Raw genomic sequence first — 18,112 nt, forward strand, 5'->3', positions numbered from 1 at the left:
GTACCCATGAGTGCCACAGACCTGGAAATACACAACACCCAAGCCCGGGAGATCCCCAGCTTCCAGCACCCATTACTACCCATGAGAGCCACCAACAACAGCCACCACTGGCTTACGTTTCGCCCTGTAACCCACCGTGTTACACATTTCACAGGCCTGATCCCATTCAATTCTCTCAACAGTGTCGTGAATTAGGCTTGTCATCCTTACTTCACAGATGGGGAAATCAAGGCTCAGAGACGTTAAGTTGCCCAGGGTTACACAGTAAATTGCAGGGCGCCCAGGTCCTCTGCCTCTTACTAGCTGTGCGATTTGGGACAAGTCACTTAACCTGTCTGTACCTCAGCCTTCCCATTTGTGAGATAAGGACATAACAGTTCCTAGTGCGTGGGGTCGCTGTGCAGGCAGAGCACTTAGGACAGTCCCTGGGCGGTTCGAGTGCCATCATTAAATTGAGGCTCAGAGAGAAGTGAGTTTGTGCCCGAGCTTGCACAAACTGCAAGAGGCAGAATGGGCACCGGCAGCCAGGCCTTCAGACCCCACACCCAGGGCTCTCCCACTTGGCCCTGTACCCTTTATATTGAGACATGCAGGTTGCTTAGCATCTGTCACTTGTAACCTGAGTTTGAGGAGTGAGGAAATTTGCAGAGGGGTGTAGCCCACAGGCGACAGGAGTAATCACTGTGAGCAACTGCTTCCTTCTTCCTGCCGTTCTAGCCCAAGGAGGCTGGTATAGGACCAGGTCACCAAGAATAAGAGAGCTCAGACCCAGAGATCAGGCTGAGGTCCTGATTCCAGGCCAGGCAGCCTGTGGCTGCCTCTAGCCTCCCTTACACTGCGCGGGGAGGACCCCCAAGGCCACAGGGATGCCAGAAGTGACATGGATCTTGGATGCTCTCTGAAAGCCTGCAAGCATGGCCTGGAGCCACCATCTGGCCTGACTCAGGAGTCCAGAGGCCTGCATGTCAGGCCCCTGATTGTACAAGGCTGAAAAAAATCAGTCCAATTAACAGCTAAAAATACAGAAGGACATGTGATACGCGTGTCACCCGAGCCTGCATATCCCATTACACCAGCCAAATCCTCGAGAGCCTCCATGTGCTCTGAGCGCCTGCCCCGAGCATGGCTCTTCAGAGGGCCTGGCCTCAGCTCAGAGAAGCACCAAGCGCGCCCCACGGTCACCCACTCCTACGCGTGCCAGACCCCATGCCGGGAGAGCTGAGTCCTTGCTCTCAGAGCGGCCATTCGCCTCAACCCCCGCAGCCACCTCCTGGCCTCAGCTGTACTAGCTGCTGTTTGTTGAGCCCTCCCTGGCCCTAGGCACTGTTGTATGAATTCTGCATGGATTATCTCACGTAACCCCACGCCAGCCACCGGCAGTGGTGGTGCCACCATCATCGTCCCCACCTTACAGATGAAGAAACTGAGAGGGGTGGGTGAGCCAGAACTTTCTGTGCTGCCCTGGCCTGGTTTCTAAAGCAGAGACGGAAGTGCAGGGGCCCCTCGTCTGCCTGCTGCCGCTTCTGCCTGGAGAATGAGGTTTTTATGCTGTCGGCCATCGTGGAACATAAAAAAGTTTACCCATTTCCTATCAATAAACCAATATTGATTTTATAGGCTCTGTAAGACCCTTAAACACTGGGTCTCGTATTAGTTGAAACAGGAAACTTTATAAGTGATATGATGTACTTAGCAGATGGTGTTGGAGGTCACTTCCAAAGTGCAGTAAGTGGGACTGCGAGCAATTTTTGCGAGGGGCTTGGTTGGAATGAATAAGAATAGTCTGGGGGTCTGAGCTGGCATCTTGGCTCCCCACTGCCGAATTCTCCATGTGACCTCAGTCAGGGAACTCACCTTCTCTGAGCCTATTTTCTCTTCTGTAAAATGGGACTTGGGACCCACTTCTACACCTGCTTCCTCCACCACCATGAATGCCCCTGGCCCGCAGGCAGCCCCTCAGAGGGTGCGGTGGGACGAAGCCCAGGCCTGGAGGAGCACTTCTGGGCGCCATCTGCCCTCAGAGGTCCCAGCCAAGAGATGGTTCGCGCAGGTGCTGCTAAGCTCTTACCGGCCTCGTTCTGAAGCTGTGCAGTCCTGTTTATAACCATCGCTTCCCTCCGCAGAGTTTTCAGGAAGCAGCCTCCGCTCCCTCTTTTACACAGGGAGGCAGGAGTCAAAGAGGCCTGCTGAGATTACCCTGAGTGGGGTGGGCTGGCCTGGACCTCAAGCTGCCTGCGTCCCCCCGCATCCCAGCCTGAGGCTCTCACACCGGCCAGGCTGTTCTGTGTCAGTCTGTCTGTAGGGATGGGCCCCTTGTCACAAGAACTGAGCCCAGATCATCCCTGGGAAGCTCACTTTGAAACTAATATAATGGCATCGGGGTGTAGATCTAGCATAACTCTGACTGGCCCCCAGCCCAAGATCTGGGTCACATGAACCGGGCTCCCTCCCCCTCCTGAGGGAACCGGATGCTGACCCTGCCTCCCAAGCCCTGCGTCCATCCTGATGCACCTGGAGAACTCATGCCCCACCCGAAGGGGGCGCCACTCCCCAGCCCAGGAATTGCCCCCAGGAATGTGGTCCTAGCTGCCAGGGCCCCCAGTTTTTCCTTAGGAGCCACCAGTGCAAATTTTTTACTTAAAATCTCTTGCTGAATTATTTAGTGAGCCAAACAAAATTCTATAACCTCTGACCTAAGGATCTGATTTGATCCCTTGGGCCAGGTCACCAAAAACGGTAAAGAGGTGCATTAGGAAAGGAGGAACTGCTCTTCTCATTTGGTGGCTGAGAGGCCAGGGCGTAGAGGGAAGGTGTGACTCGCCACAGGGAGGGAATTGAGGAAGGCCCTGGTCTCAGACCACATGGGCTGGATCCCGGCGCTCTGCCCAGGCTTGGAACAGACCTTCTGAGCTGGGGGTCGCCTCACTCACACCTCTGCCTCTGCCACGCACAGCAGGGCTCTCACCCCGGCACCAGCTGCTCTGGCAGCAAGTCCTCTCTGGAAGAACCTCCTCTTGGGGGCCTAGTGTCTTGGCCATCACCTTGCTGCCACCAGCCCCTGCATGTAGTCACCACTGCAGCATCATCGCCATCACGCCTCCAGCGCCTCCCCACCAGAGCCCACACAAGGCCCTCACCGGGTGCATGGCACTGGGGCGGGAACCGCTCTACAGCCCTGGGGGTCTCTCTCTAACTCTTGTTTCCATGATCCTCAGGGTGAACAGGGCCAGGCTAGTATCCAAGGCCCACCAGGGCCACCAGGCCCCCCTGGACCGAGTGGACCTCTGGGGCATCCAGGACTGCCAGGGCCCATGGGGCCACGTGTAAGTACCCCCTCCCTCTCTCCCCTGCCACCTCTTCTAAGGCTTGTCCTAAGAACTCTCTGGAAGTGTCCAAACTGTGCATAACCAACAGAAACCAGTATCCCAGCTGAATGGCAAAAGCACCTTGGCAAAGCCATTGAACATGGGTGGCCCATGCAAGGAGCTGCCCACCCCTGCCACACTCGCCTGTTGCCCTCTGGTTCTGAAAACACACCTCTTGGGGCCGTGTCCTCAGCTCTGATCACTGCCTTCTCAGGAGGAAATCACTAACAGGCTGTCCACAACCTCAGCAAGAGGGAAGAGAGTTTCCAGAACCACCTCTGATGGCTGCCCCCTGACCCCTGGGCTTAGGAGAACCTGAGTCGGGGCAGTGAGTTCTGACAGAGGTAGCAGAGGGTTGTCCCACTAGCTGGCACCCCTAGCAAACATGCCTTTTCTGGTGCGTGCAGGTTTCATACTGCTAGGCCACCAGATGGATGCCCGGTCAGCCGGGGGCGGGGGGGAGGTCCCTGCACTGAGCCTGAGGATTGGCAGGGACCCAGGGAGGCCAGCAGGCACCCCACCTCCAGGCAAGACCGCACGCAGCTGGGGCCGCCAAGTCACCCACCTCCAAGCCCTAGCCAAGACCCAACTCTTTCTCAGCCCGGTTTTGTGCAAGGAAGCACCAGGGCAGGAGTGCAGCTCAGCACACCCCTGGGCTGCTTTGGAGAAGACAGGTTCCCTACCCGGGGCTGAGACTAATGTTGCCTGTTGTGACATTAGGAGGGAGAAGGTTAAGGACAAACATTGTTTAATAATGTTTCCCCCACGTGGCTAAAAAACAAACAAACCTAGTTTTCTTTCTCATGACTGGAACATCATACATTCATTATGAAGAAGTTGAAATATAGACGGAGTTTTAAATTGTCAGATTTCCCATATCCATCGTTCACCGTTGTTCACGTTTTGGAGAGGCCTTCCCTTTTTCTCCTTAGATACAGCAGCACCTAAACCTTTCCAGGTTCTGAAATCTATATACCAGTTTGTATCCTGTTACTTTTTCATTTACCAGCCTGAGCCACGCCCTTTCCCTCGTCGGGAGTCTCCTGCGGTGTGGATTTTAAGGGCTCCTGGCCCTGTTGAGAACGTAGTCAGAGTTCCCGTCTGTGATCTGTATCCTTGGACATGAAGGCCTGCACATCTCCGGGACAGAGTCCCCGAGGTGAAATTGCTGGGTTACACTGTCCCTGCCAAATAGCCCTCAGTGAGTACAGTCACATTCCAGGCCACTGGGCTCCACATCTGGCCCCTCAGCTGCCCCAGTTGCCAATGCTGAGGCTCCGTGCGGGGTCCCTCCAGGCTGGGCGACCGCCCTGGCTGACCAGCACCCAGCTGGGCCGGAAGGTGGCACAGCGGTGTGAAAACCTAGCTTGCTGGGGGTCTTGGCTGCCCTGCCCAGCTTGACCCTCACAATGGATGTTAATATTTCCATGATTTCTCCCCAGGACCCCAGTGAGGGAGATTAGTCTCACTTTCATAGGTTGCTAGATGGGAAAACGGAAAGTCTGAAAGGAACTGAAATTCAGGGAATTGAACTAAAACAAGCTGAGGAAACCAAAAAAGTGCTCAACACCCACCTCTTCGCTGACTGCCCTTCCCCAGATATGCTGGGCTCCCACTCACTGAACCCGAGCCAGATGGTTTTCTTTGTTAGGTTTTTATAAAGAAAAAAACCCAGAAAGTGTGTTTTTAAACCCACTGAAACAGACCAGACTGAGGCAGCACGTTTTTCCGCAGCCTGTGTCTGCCAGCCAGACCCACCCCCCCACCGCGGCCAGGGGAGCCTCTTCTCGCCTCTCCCTCGGGCTGCACAGGCCCTGGGCCCATGCCGCCTCCCGCTGCTGGCTGCCATGGTCTCGGCGCCCTGGGAAAGGAGGCAGAGGGCTCCCCCGCGGACTGGCAAGACCAAAGGCAAAATCATAACTCTTCTGGGCAAGGTCGGCTTTCCAGGGAGGGGTCCCAATTAGGAGGTGGGCGGGTGGGGATCTGGACCAAACCACACTCTCAATTTCACAGGATGCCACTGACCTATTTTCCAGTGGGCAAGCACAGAGGCGATGCCCACGGCGCCCACATGGCTCTGGAGAGGGACATGTTGTCCCCACGTGCCCTCAGCAGGTTTCAGACACCCTCCCAGGGTCCTCTGGTCTGTTCGCAGGCAAACCCAGTGCGGCTCTTCAAGCACTGCTCTGCCCCCAGCCTCCACTGCAAACACGACTCACCTCAACTGTTCACCAGTGGGCTTCACCTCCACTCACCTTTCTCTTGCTTCCGCAGGGCTTTCCTGGGCCTCCTGGACCAAAGGTGAGGGCCGGTCTGGGTGACACACTGAGCGGGTGGGGGAGGCCCCTGCCAGAGGAGGGGCAGGCAGCACTGAAGGGCACTGCGTGAGGAGCTGAGAGGGAGCTCAGCTGAGAGACGGGTCATGCTTGGCTCATTCCCAAAATGCCGCCCTCTTGGGCACTGATTGGGTCTCACAAGGATTGAACTTTTATGTACTCAGCCACCCAAGTCCCCTGACTGGTGGAAGGTGTGGTGCCACCTCCAAGGGTCTTACATCTAGTTTGAAGCTGAAGGTGGATGCTCAGGCTGCTGTTACAACCTCCCAATAAAAGGGTGTTTCATGAGGGGTCAAGACTGGAAGGGACATTTGGGGTCATCTGGTCTCTTCTGAAACCCTATCCAGAAGCTCTTTATGTCAAACCAACCTCCCTTTGAAGCTCAGGGACCCTCGGGCTCTGAGGACAAGTTGCAAAGCCCAACCATTTTACAAATGTGGAAGCTGAGGGTCCTGGGGCAAAGTGCTGCACGGAAAGTCAGCGGTAGAACCAAATGGAAACTCAGGCCTCCTGCCAAATTGAGCCTTCCCACCATCGCTCTGCCTCTGCAAGGCAGGAGCTTGTTCTGAGCAGGAACAGACTCCGTCGTGGTGCTGGGGGTGCTGGGGTGGAGGTCAGGAGGATATAGACATGGGGAGGAAGAGGGATGGGAACATGAGGAGAACAGCGGGAGCTGGGGCTTGGCATTAGGGAAAATCCTCTCAGTGTCCTCTCTTTGTTCCCCCAGGGAGACCCGGGCATCCAGGGCTACCATGGCCGGAAGGTAAGCAGCGGGGAGGGGAAGACCTCCCCCCGTGGTAATCTAAGTGGGGTCTCACTGTGGTACATACAGACTTAGTCATGCACACGATATTTTGCATACACACTCATCAGATTGAGCCTCATAGTGCTTGTGAAGGTGGGTGGACGGGGGTCATGTCTCCACTTGGGGGAGCAGAAGGCTGAGGGGGACAGGGCCTTGGGCAAATCAGCAGTCCAGCCGGACCTCTGTGGCTGTATCTGTAGCGAGGCACCTCAGCTCTGCCAGGCAGAGCTCTGTGCTGAGCATGGTTGGGAAAACGGGGGTAGGGTTCCAGCCCTTCTCTCTGGCAGCTCACAGACCAGAGAGACGGAACTCCTGCATAAATAACCCTGGTGAAGGCAGGCTGTGCTCGCTGCTACCATCACAAAGCACTGTGTGCATACGGGGTGGGGGAGAGATTAATTCCAGGCTGGCAGGAGTTTGGGAAATCTTCTGGGAGGTGAGAGCCTATGAACTCAGGTCTGGTGAATGGGAAGGTGTATCAGTTATCTATTGCTGTCTAACAAACCATCCCAAAGTCACTGACTTGAAATGACAGTTTGTTTCTCACGATTCTGTGGCTTGACCATCTGGGAGTACCACTGGAGTCCCCTGGGCTCACTCACGCAGTCACATTGGATGATGGATGGAAAGGCCAGAGGGGCCAAGACAGCTGCAACCATGCATCTGGTGACCAGTGCTGGCTGCGGGCTGGGTGGGTCTGTTCTCCTCCCCTCGGCCTCCACGCCCCCAGTGGACTAGACAGGGTCCTTACAGCATGGTGGGCCCGGGCAGCGTTCAAAATGGGCAAGTCTCAGTGCACTTGCATCACATTTTCTGAGGCCCCATTGGTCAAAGCAAGTCACATGGCCAAGTCACGTGGGGTGGGGGAAGGGATTCAGCCTCCACTTGTTTTTGCGGAAGGGGCAACAAAGCGTTTGTGGCCATTTTTAACCCACCACAGTGGTCCTTCCAACAGCGACGTCAAGGGAAACGGCGTTTTAGACGGGAACAATGTGCACCAAGGCCCAGGGGTGGTCATTACAGTAACTACAGTAACATAACAATGGTCTTAATAAAAGTCACCCCTTGATGAATGCTGCCAGGCTGCCCTTCAAAGTGACCTGCATTATTTCTGATCCTGAGACCATCCTAAGAGGCTGGTACTATTCTTCTCCTTACAAATGAGGAAACTGAGGCATGCCCACAGTCCCTTGGCTCATAAGTGACAGGGCAGGAATGCATGTCCAGGCCTGGGCCCTTCCCATGGTACCACCTGCTACAGGCAGGGAAGGCCCTGGAGCCTTGCTTCCAGGAGAGGACAGGAGGCAGGAAGGAAAGAAGGACACAGAGGGGAGCGGTGTGGAAAGGGAAGAGTCACTCCTGAGAAGCACGTTACTGCACGTACTCTAATCCAGTGGCTGCCGTGACCGCGTTGTTTTATGGGTGCTTGGTGGGTGAAATGGCGAGACCTGAGAGTTCTGTAATTAGTTCTGCATAAACTGAGAAGTTTGTATTGTGTCAGGAAGTGGAAATTATAGCCCCCGCGGCTGCCTCCATCCACTCACACAGACTCACAAAATTTACTGCCTCCTGGTGCGGAGCAGGGTCGGTTTTCCCATTAGCAGCCACACCAGCTCTTTCAAGCTGTGAAAAAGCTACAGGGCCGGCAGAGGTTTCCCTGGGATCGTGGCAATGCCCAAAACTAGCATCCACACCACGGTGGTGTCTGCGTTCTCCTGCCACCTGGGGGGTCTGGTTTTCCATCCGGAAAGAGCTTCGGCTCCATTGTCCTCAGAGGGCTCAGCTTGGGGCCGGAGTGTCGTGAGGACAGAGGCCCTGGTCCCATTAGTGTGGCAATCCTGGGCTCAGACTTGGGACAAATCATTCAACCCTGACTGTGATGAATTTGCAGAGAAAACCAGTGTGGTCTTGCTGACAGAGAGGCAGCTCCCGACCTCCAGGAAGCCTGCTCTGGGGAGAACAGGCCTGGTCTTCTAGAGAAGGCTCCAGCCGGGAAGGGCCAGCGCGCTTCTTCTGCATGACGAAGGGCAGAGCAAGTGCTGATGGGTACCTCTGGAGGAAGGGAGCTCCCTGTTTCCGGAGGTGTTCCAGGAGAGGCTGGATGACTATGGGTCTGGCACGTGTTGAGAAGCTTCTGTATTTGATGATGGAAGACTGGATTAAAATCCCTTCCAGCTCAAGGAAGCTCCACCTTCCCGCAGACAAGAGTTGGCTTCACACTCCCTAGAGAAGAGCAGCCCTGGCTTTGTAAGGAGTCTTGGTCCCCTTGAGTCTTGTCCAGGTCTCCCTTCCCCCACAGCCAGTCTTGTCACAAGCATCACCACTTCCAGGTTCACGAGGAACTGAAAAGGCCCTTCTTCTTCGTGTTCGGCTCTTGCTCCCCACCCTTCCTTTCTCTGCCTGCCCACCGACTCTGCCTTTCCCCAGCAGCCTCTCATGGGATCTGCAGGGGCTGTGCAGCTGCCAGCTCTCTCTCGCCACCTCTCAGGGTTTCTGGAAGGCTCTCATTGCCTCCACTTCTCCCGGCCTGTCCTTGAGTCTTGTCAGTAGGTGCTCCTGGAGCCACCAAGTGGCCTCAGTAACCTCATCTCCATGCCGGTCCTCACTCTGCTGGGACCCTTGTCTGTCATCACCTCAGCCACAGCCTCCTCATCCAACCAAGCCCAGAGGGTGTGCCCTGGGCACTGGTGGCCAGCAGCAGAGGGCTGGCCCTACTGACTTGGGGTCATTCCTCCGGGTCAGGCAACTCTCAGGAGGCTCCACGTGCCCGTCCCATGGCCCCAGGTCCAGTGGAGCCCTGGGCCTCAGCTTCAGAAATCACCACACCCAGGCAGAAGTCTGCTTCCCATGAGAACTCTGAGATGAAGAGACTAGTGCCCAAGGACAAGTGCAGTGATACTTTACATCTCTGGTTTAGCCAAAGATCATTCATTCCCTACTTCATCAGTCCTCACCATGGCCCAGCTCATTACCTTCACTGCCCAGAGCAGCTCAGAGAGGTTAGTACTTTGTCCAAGGTTGCACAGCTGGTGAACAATCCTCTGGAAGTGGAAGCTAGGGCACATGAGTCCAAGCCCAGAGGCCAGCCTGCTGGCCCTGGTACAGAAGCGCATGTCTCCTCAGGGGCTCTCACCCAGGCTGAGGTCACTGTGCACCAGCCGCTGTCTTCTGTGTTCTCTGGGATGTGGAGGGATCTCCCACAAGCACCCTTCCTTGGTCCATCATTTCTGTCCTTTTCTCTCTTCCCTCCTGTCTGTCTCTGCTTGGAGTAAGGCATGGCAAGGAGGCTCCGACAGGAAGGGTGGCCAGATTACAGGAGCTGAGATGAGTTTGCTCCCACCCCAGGGAGGAGCAAGCGCTGGCAGGTGGGAACACAGAGCTGGGACAGGGGTCAGGCTGTGAGGGGGACCCTCCACATCTGCTTCAACTGCTGTGCACCAGCAACGTGACACGCGTGCTGGGAGCCTTTCTTTCAGCATGGGGCGCAATTTACCGTATTTTTTGGACTATAAGACTCACCAGACCATAAGACGCACCTAGGTTTCAGAGGAGGAAAATAGGAAAAAAAAAAACCCTCTTCGCCACCACCTCCCCCACCCCCCAGGGAGCCAGGTAAGCTACATTTGGACTATAAGACATACCCCCATTTTCCTCCCAAATTTGGGGCGCGCGTCTTATAGTCCGAAAAATTCTGTAACCTCAGCAAAGATGTTTCTCAGCCTATGAACTTTGCTAATGATTAGCTCCACCCACCAACCACCACCACCCCAGCAACCAGACCCAACCTGGCAGCCTCCCAGAGGCCAGCCCGGCCAGCAGGGCAGGCTTCTCCACCAGCTCCTCAGCATCTAAGCCCAGCGAGCCCCAGCCCCACGCAGGGCCAGCCCCACTGCCTGGGCACTGCGAGCAGTGTCGTGGACCCGTGTGGTGCCTATTTGATCCAAATTTGTGACACCAATCCACTTTAAATATATTGCAAGACGCAAAATGTGTTTAAAACATTGCAACCTTGGCTTTCTTTCAAGAGGATTGACGAGTATTGTCAGATTATATGCGAACACAAATCTGGTGAGAGCTTATCTCTGAGCAGGTCAGAGCTGGTCCGTCTGTGTCAGCCGTAGGGGGTGCGTTTGATGCTTGTGGCGGTCCGGGTGTCAAGCCTCTGGGTTTGTGTGGAGGACTGTGGCTCGGCACACATTCCCTTCCTGCTCAGGGCTGTGTTTTCAGACCAGAAGAGGCAGGATGTGAGAACTTCATGCTAGAGCAGCTAGAGCTGCAGTGACCCCTCCTGGAGGCTGCAGGGCTCCCCAGAAACAAGGGAGAAGGTCCAATGGGCCCTGTGCTTGGACGGGTGGGGCCCTGGGGTGAGGGTGTAAGGAGCAGGAGCTCAGCCAGCCAGCCCCTCTTTATCCTCATTTCCTGGCCATGCCAGCCTTCCTCCTCACCGCTCCTCAGCCCTTCTGTGTAAGGGCGTGTTCATTCTGATCCGCCAATCAGGGCAGGGGACCACGTGGATGGACACACTTCTATAGAATGATAATTAGTATTATTATAGCTAACTTATGGGACCTCTTCAACATGCCAATTGGATCATGTGGCACTTTGCCTGCATCGCCTTACTGGATCTTTATAACAACTCTATGCACTAGATTTTGTTCTTATCCCTGATGGGCGGATGAGCAAAGTGAGGTTCACAGAGGTGAGCCCCCGAAGGTTCACAGCTGGGAAGTAGTGAAGTCAGGTCTGTCTGACCCTAAAGCCTTGCTCTGAATGACTACCATCCGGGTCTTCAGAGCCCTGGGGGTCCCCGTGATTTCTGGTAAGCAGCACCACCTCCACTAGAAGGAAAGGAAGTTAATATCAAGCTGTTTTCCTCCTTGTGAGAAAAAGATTATAACTGGATTCGGGCCTTTCTCTGGGCCTCCAAGGCTCTCTGTGGGCAGTGCTTGGAGCACCTGAGGCAGAGGACAGGGGGTACTTGGTGTATTTTAGTCAGAGAATCAGGGAAGTGTAGTGTTTTCCCCATTGGCACTGATTTCACCTGAGTGATCCCTGCAGGGAGCTGGCATGGGCCCGGGACTTCCAATAAAGCCAGGAGAAGGCAGCTTGTCTCAGCCCAACACCACAGCTCTTCCCAAAATGTTCCCGCACCCCTCTGGCTCCCAGAGGGCTGAGCAGCCCCAGGCTTCTCTCAGGCCCACAGGCAGAGTACTTCACACAGATGGAAACCATAGATCAGGAGCCCGATATGGGGACAGCACCCTTTCAAAGCCACGAAATCCCAGCGGGGACAGCCACACCATTTCAGCTGAAGCAGATCAGGGGGCTGAGACATGGGCTCCAGATCTGAGGCCTCACTGGGGCTCACGGGACTCCCACTCTGCCGATTTCCAGCCCCCAGCCTCTGCTCTCTGGCCCCCAATTCTCCTGCACTCCAAAGTCCACAGATTAATTAGAGCTGACTTTTCTTTTTGGAACTAACTACAACATCAACCAATCTCAAATTGAGATTACAAGCCAGCCGCCCTTCCAAAGCCCTGGCCTTCAATGGGGCGGCTGACCCCGGTCATTCCCCAGATCGCTTCCTGCCAGCCCCAATTACCGGAGGACCTGGCATTTCCGTGGTTCCAGGCCTCTGTGTCGGGAGCTGGCTAGAGTAAGAGCAGGGAGCTGCCTTTTTCCCGGAAGGGAGTCCTGGGAACTCTTTAGGTGAGAGAAAGACATTGGCCCTCTTTGCCCAGATTTTCCAGCCCAGGAAAGGACTCTGGCCCAGGCCTGAGCCGCCTGCTAGCCTAACCCCCAGCCCTCCACTGCCACACTCGGACAGGCCTTCCTCCTCCCTGCAGGGAACAAAGGGTCTGTGTGTGGAGTTGCTTTGGCCCAGGCCTCTCCCCCACCCCCACCCAGTGGTGGGCTGCAGCAGGAGCCTCACATTCGGGGGATCCATTCATCTCCCCATGTTTCTCTGGCCTGACCTTTCCTTGGCTGGGGAGCTGACCCTGAAGCCCCCACCTCCTTCCAGACTACGTCTTCTTGCCAAGTCCCCGCTCCGCTTGTTCCGCAAACAGTAAATCACCAATTAAGAGGCCACTCCTCCCTTACGGGAGTAGGGCCAGCTTGTGCACCGAGGAGCTCGCTTCGTCCTGCCATCTCAGTAAAGGATGGGTCCTCACGCCTGGAAGCGAGGACCGGCATAGAGGACCTATTGATACGGCAGCCTGAGCATGCGCAGGCCCAGTGGGAGAGTCAGGGCCATGGTAAAAGTCTCAAGACAGGCCCTTGGGGTCGTTTGGGGCAGCCCCTCCCTGCCCACCTATGCTCATCCAGAACTTTCCTAGCCACAGTGAATGGAACGCACCCCTTCCAGGCTGGCACCCAGGCATTGGTTCTTGGCACCACAGTTAAAGAGCCAGTCTCCCAGCCCGGTGGGTCAGCCCGGCCTGGGGGGTCACAAGCCTGCTTCCACAGCAGCTTGTGCCACCCACACTCTGTGCTCCTGGACCAAGATGCTTTGTATGCTCAGACACCCACTTCCCCAGCTGCAGGGGGGCCCAGCTTGGGTGGTTGAGAGCCACTAGGGGAGCCTCTGTGGCCCCACGGAGCAGACAGGGGATGGACACGGTAGAGGGGATGAAATGAGAGCTCCTCCCCCACCTAAATGAAGACATTAGTGATTTAGTGGATCTGAAGTCAGCACAATTACAAACTTAAACCATTTAAACAGGAGCACTTTTAAGAAGGAAAACAGGACAGAAGGTGCCTCTAGATAAGCTCTCAGAAAGAGGAACCACGAGGAAAAGCCCCAGGAACAGCCGCCGCCTCTTGCTCCCTACAGACATCCACTTGGGTGTCCTTGGCAATGACTCTCACCCCTCTTTCACCTCTCCCACTGTCCAGGAATCACTTTTCTGGCCAGGACCAGCACAGTCCCTGGTTCAGAGGTCAGGCTGAGGAAAGCCCAGGGAGACAAGCCCTGGAGAAAGGAGACTGATGAGAATGGACTGAGCCTGCAGGGTGGGGTCAGCGGAGGGCACCCCTGCTTCCTGCCCAGCAAACGGCTGGAAGTGAGGGAGGCCCTGAGGTGCAGATCGCGGGAGCCTGAGTCATTTGCAGAATTAAGAGACCTGACCCAGAGGGAGGGAAGGGGCAAAGGTCAGTGACACTAATGAGGAAGGCTGCCTCCTTAGGAGGCTCCAAGGGGCCCAGATGTCCCAGGAGGGAGTGGTTGTGTCTTTATATACAAACCAATGTGGGCGGAAGACAAGCCCAATTAGCCGGAAACCCTCATTCCCAGGTTCTGCTCTGCGTGGCTTCTGTGAAGAATGGAGACAGAAGCCCAGAGACAAGGATGAGCAGACCCCACCCTCCTCACTGCTGAAGCACAGGAAGCTCTGTGTCTCTTGGGGGCAGGAGGAGGAGAAAGCAGAGACGCCTCCTAGAGCTGCAGTTTTACCCAGAGCTAAACTCTGCACCAGGCAGCCTTGTTCTGGAGCTGCCAGAAGACCCATTGTCCCTCCCGGCCGTGGCCTCTCTCCCTCCTAAGGGTCTCATGTAGGCAGGGCTGGGAGGGATGGAGAAAGACAGAGGAGCAGGGGTGGGTAGAAGGTATCTAGTCTGATCCCACTTTGCAGGCAGGGATCCTGGGCCCAGAGAGGAAGAGTGGACTCTCTGGAGTCACACAGCCAGCCAGCCTTCTGACTCCCAGGCAGCTCCCCAGAACTCAGGTGGGAAGGGGAGGCACAGGCATTGAAGGAAAGACAGGAAAGGTAAGGGCAGGGCAAATGGGAAATCCCTAAATAGTCAGGGACCCCCAAACTGAACTCCCACCTGCAGCGCAGGGGACTCTATCTGGTGTCCGCAGGGCTGAGTCAACCCAGTTGGGCTGGTTGACATGTTAGTAGACCACCCTGGTCCTTTAGAGGAAACAGTGACAGGGGCTCTCAGCTGGTTCTCCTGAGGAAGGGCTTGAGGGCTGCTTGGATGCAGTTGCCAGACTTCTGGCAAGGTCCTGTGGTGCCCTCTGCTGGCCACATGGCAGACCTGTGCTGGCAGGCAGGGCCCTGCCCAGCTCTTTTCTCTGGGTGCCTACGGTTAAAGACCCAGCTCTGGGGCCAGGAGAGGGGGTGGGACTCAGGACGGAGCTGCCCTCACAAGCTGACCCCTTCGTGCCTATGGGACACAGACTCAAGGGCCCTCCAGCAGAGAAGGGCTTTCCCTCCCTTTCAGCTTACAGAGGGTATTGAACGAGGGCAAGTAGAACATCAGCCCATTGCGTGCTGGGCTTGGCCTAGAGAAATGGGTACCTGGGCTTTAGCAGACAAAAGACCTATGTTCAAATCCCTGCTCCGCATGACCTTGACACTTATGCCTGGCCTCTCTGAGCTACAGTTTATTCACCTGTGAGGCTAGAATAATACCCACTCCCCTGTTGGAGTGGATTCTTGGAGATCGAATAGAAGGATGTAAAGCCTTTCCCCCAGTGCCAGATGCATGGCAGATGCAGGAAATGGCCACCCCTCTCTCTGCTCTTTCTCACGGAGAAGTTTCTCAGAATTTAGCAGCTAGGGCAGACCCGGGCTCTGGCTTGTCTGCTGAGGTCACTTCCTGAGTCCACACCTCTGCCTGTGGCTCACGGGTCTTGGTGGGTCAGGATGAGGAAGGGCTCCTGGGTTTGGAGCTAAAGATGCTGAGCCTTTTGCAGAATTCGGGGACTCGGTCCAAAGAGAATGGAGATGGACTCTCCCAGGCCGACGGGAATTGTGCGCACAGCTTACAAACGCACAGGGCCCTTGCTGCACTGAGCAACCAGCAGTGGGCTTGGGGCACAGCAAGAGGCTTCGCCGAGGAGATGGCATTTGACCAGGGCCCCCGACAATGAGCAGGGTATTGAGGAAATAGCAGAGAATCGTGAAAATTGGTGGTGTAACATAACAGGTGTCAGGGTGTGAGGTGATGAGGCTGGGAAGGAAGCGAGGATGGAAGTAGGGAGTGTCGTTGTCCAGTGTGTGTCCTGAGGAGCATGAAGGCCGATCACAGAGGAGAGAGTTAAAAGTAGCTCCATTCCTGGTGAGTGTGTGCGTGGACCAGGACTGCCTGTAAGAGGGCAGAGAAGGGGTGAGGACAGCTGAAAGGATGGAGACAGGTGGGACCAGGTCCCCCTCTGCCTGTAGGCCTATGGGGTTGCAGCATGGCCTGAGAGAGGAAGCTGGGTCTGGGCCAGGGCCAGGGCCTGTCAGCGTTCTGTATCGCCCTGCACAGTGATGACCTCCATGTGCAGGAGGCTTCTGCAGGTGGCATTTGTCACCTGTAGCTGCACAGCATTCTGGGCCCTGGCTGGAACTGCATTTGGGGCTCAGCTCATGGAGACAGAAATTGTCCTCTTTCCTCCCTGTTCACCCCTCCCCCAACACAGCAGGTTAATCTTGATTCACCTACTCTCTGCCCCCATTCGCCCCTAGCTGTCATCTCCGCGCCATCTCCTCCTGGTATGTCCTTCTGAGGACAGAAGAGTCCATTGTCTGTCCTTCCTGTGCTCTGCCCCCTCCCATAGATTTGGCATTTTCACGGGAGGTAAGAGAGGCTGATGAAAAAGACGGGACACTGCTGAGGTGGTGGAGAGCACTTCACCGCATCTGGGAGAAGTGACACTGTCCCGGTGCCTCTGTACAGGTTCCAGGCAGCGCCCTGACTCATCTGCGGTCCCCCACCACCCACAGCACAGGCAGACCCTCTGCTGCATGGGCCCTTGGCAAGAGTTAGACCCAAGGAACCTAGGAGTAAAAGGAGCCCCAGAGGAAGGTGGAATGCAGGAGCCCCTCTGGCTCAGCCAGCAGGTTCCCCCGGAACGAGCCTGCTGGGATGAAAAGAGCGCAAGAAGTACTAGGCGGGGATGGGAGGGCAGGTGCGCAGTAGGTGAGTGGCCGAGTGGGCCACTTCCACCACCCCGGCACCGAGCTCCAGGCCCGCTGGGCCCATGGCTGGCGTAGATCTTGAACAGCTCCCTCTGTCCCCGCCCCTCAGCACTCAGGCTCCTCTGGTGGGCCTCTCTCTGGGGGCCCGTCCCACAATGTGCTGCGGGACTTGGACGCCTCTACAAGTTTGCATAGCTGAGAGGAGTGGTCCATGGCGGCTGCCAGAGATGACAGGTCCTCAAAGCTCATCCTGAGCAGGACAACTGTCCCCAGCTTCCAGATCAGCTACTCTCAATGACATCCTAGCCTGCCATGCTTCAAGGGCTGAGGCCCCAGGGCCCTGAGTCATCTTCTCATCGTTTCTGTTTCTTCCTTCAGGGAGAACGGGGCATGCCAGGGATGCCAGGAAAACACGGAGCGAAGGTACCTGCCCCTCGCCACACCCCAGGCAGCCCCGCCCCGCCCTCACCTCTCTGTCACATTCCCCCTTTCCACCTCCCTCTCCGAAGACAGGGCACGCATTTCCTCCCAGGCCCCTCCCCTCCCTGCGCCAGCCTGCCCTTCCAGGCAGGGCTGCTCCTTGTTGGCCCATGAGCCCTCACTCACCAGTATCTTTCTAACATAGCCGAGCCTCCTTCTGGGCACTTTTGGGTCATAAAAGTCTTCTCAGTGACCCCAGCTCTGGCTGCAGTCCTGAGACCCAAGTGGGGAGTGGGCGCCCCCTAAAAATCACCTTCACTTGGTGATTTTCTTGTCTAAACGCTGTGCTTGGAAGCCTGTTCACTCCCAGAGTAGATAGGGGGTCTTGGCCCGATGTGGAAATGGGGTGCGCTGCCAGCTGCTCCCCAGTCCTTGAGGGTGGAGGTCAGATGGTCCTGTGAGGAGAATTCCGCTGACACACCCTGGGGTGGGCTGTATGGGGACATCATTACCCACTCCTCTCCCCTTCCCCTCCCTCCTCCCTTCTTCTTTCCCTCCCCTCCCTTCCCATCTCCTCCTCCTTCTCCTCTATCCCCATGTGTCCCTCCTCCCCTTACCCCCGGGGATGCCCCAACCTAGCTCACCTGTGGGCATCCAGCCACGGTGCCCACTGTGTCTTCCAGAACAGCTTGGGTGCCAAGCAGGTGGGTGGGAAGCCCGGGAACCCAGCTGTGCTGCACAGAGCCTCCTCCTTGGGGCCGCTCTCCCTGTGCCAAGCTCAGCACCCCCCTTTCCCATGGGTCTGAGCAGCAGGCAAGAGTGAGCAGTCCGCCTTCGCATCTCCCCAAGGGGAGGCTGGGAGGCTAGCCACCTCCTCGTGCTTCCCCAGCCTGCAGAAGCCTCCATGCCTTTTCCTCTCTCTGCCAGGGTGCTCCTGGCATTGCCGTGGCTGGGATGAAGGTCAGTGGAACGCTGTAACTCGACAGAGGGGCGGGATGGGAGAGATGGGGAGAGGAGGGCAGTGCTGGGGCTCTGAGGGCTTTGAACCAAGGAAGGGGCAGGCAGGATTGGGAAACATTTCTCTGAAAGCAGCCGTTTTTGCCAGATGCATGTATAACTTGAACAACTGATGTTTACCTAAGCCTTGCAAGGAAGTAGCAAAGGGTTCCCAGCCTCAGCTGCTGGTCTCACCCTCCTGTGATGTGCAGTGGGGGCAGAGCTTTCCTTCACACTCCGAAATTTAGCAGCTACATGCTCGCAAAGCTTCGGGGAGAA

General features: G+C 56.3%; 1 protein-coding gene across 1 annotated transcript in view; it reads left to right on the plus strand.

Annotated features, from left to right (window-relative positions):
- Positions 1–18,112, plus strand: part of COL13A1 (collagen type XIII alpha 1 chain) — a 105,856-nt gene that overhangs the window by 51,546 nt on the left and 36,198 nt on the right. The window contains exons 14-18 of the mRNA XM_053923437.2: positions 3,216–3,323; positions 5,640–5,666; positions 6,429–6,464; positions 16,796–16,840; positions 17,765–17,797. Coding sequence (XP_053779412.1) covers positions 3,216–3,323; positions 5,640–5,666; positions 6,429–6,464; positions 16,796–16,840; positions 17,765–17,797 — 249 coding nt within the window. The remainder of the gene's footprint in view (positions 1–3,215; positions 3,324–5,639; positions 5,667–6,428; positions 6,465–16,795; positions 16,841–17,764; positions 17,798–18,112) is intronic.

Source organism: Desmodus rotundus, chromosome 4, assembly GCF_022682495.2.
Source record: "Desmodus rotundus isolate HL8 chromosome 4, HLdesRot8A.1, whole genome shotgun sequence".
Classification (NCBI taxonomy): domain Eukaryota; kingdom Metazoa; phylum Chordata; class Mammalia; order Chiroptera; family Phyllostomidae; genus Desmodus; species Desmodus rotundus.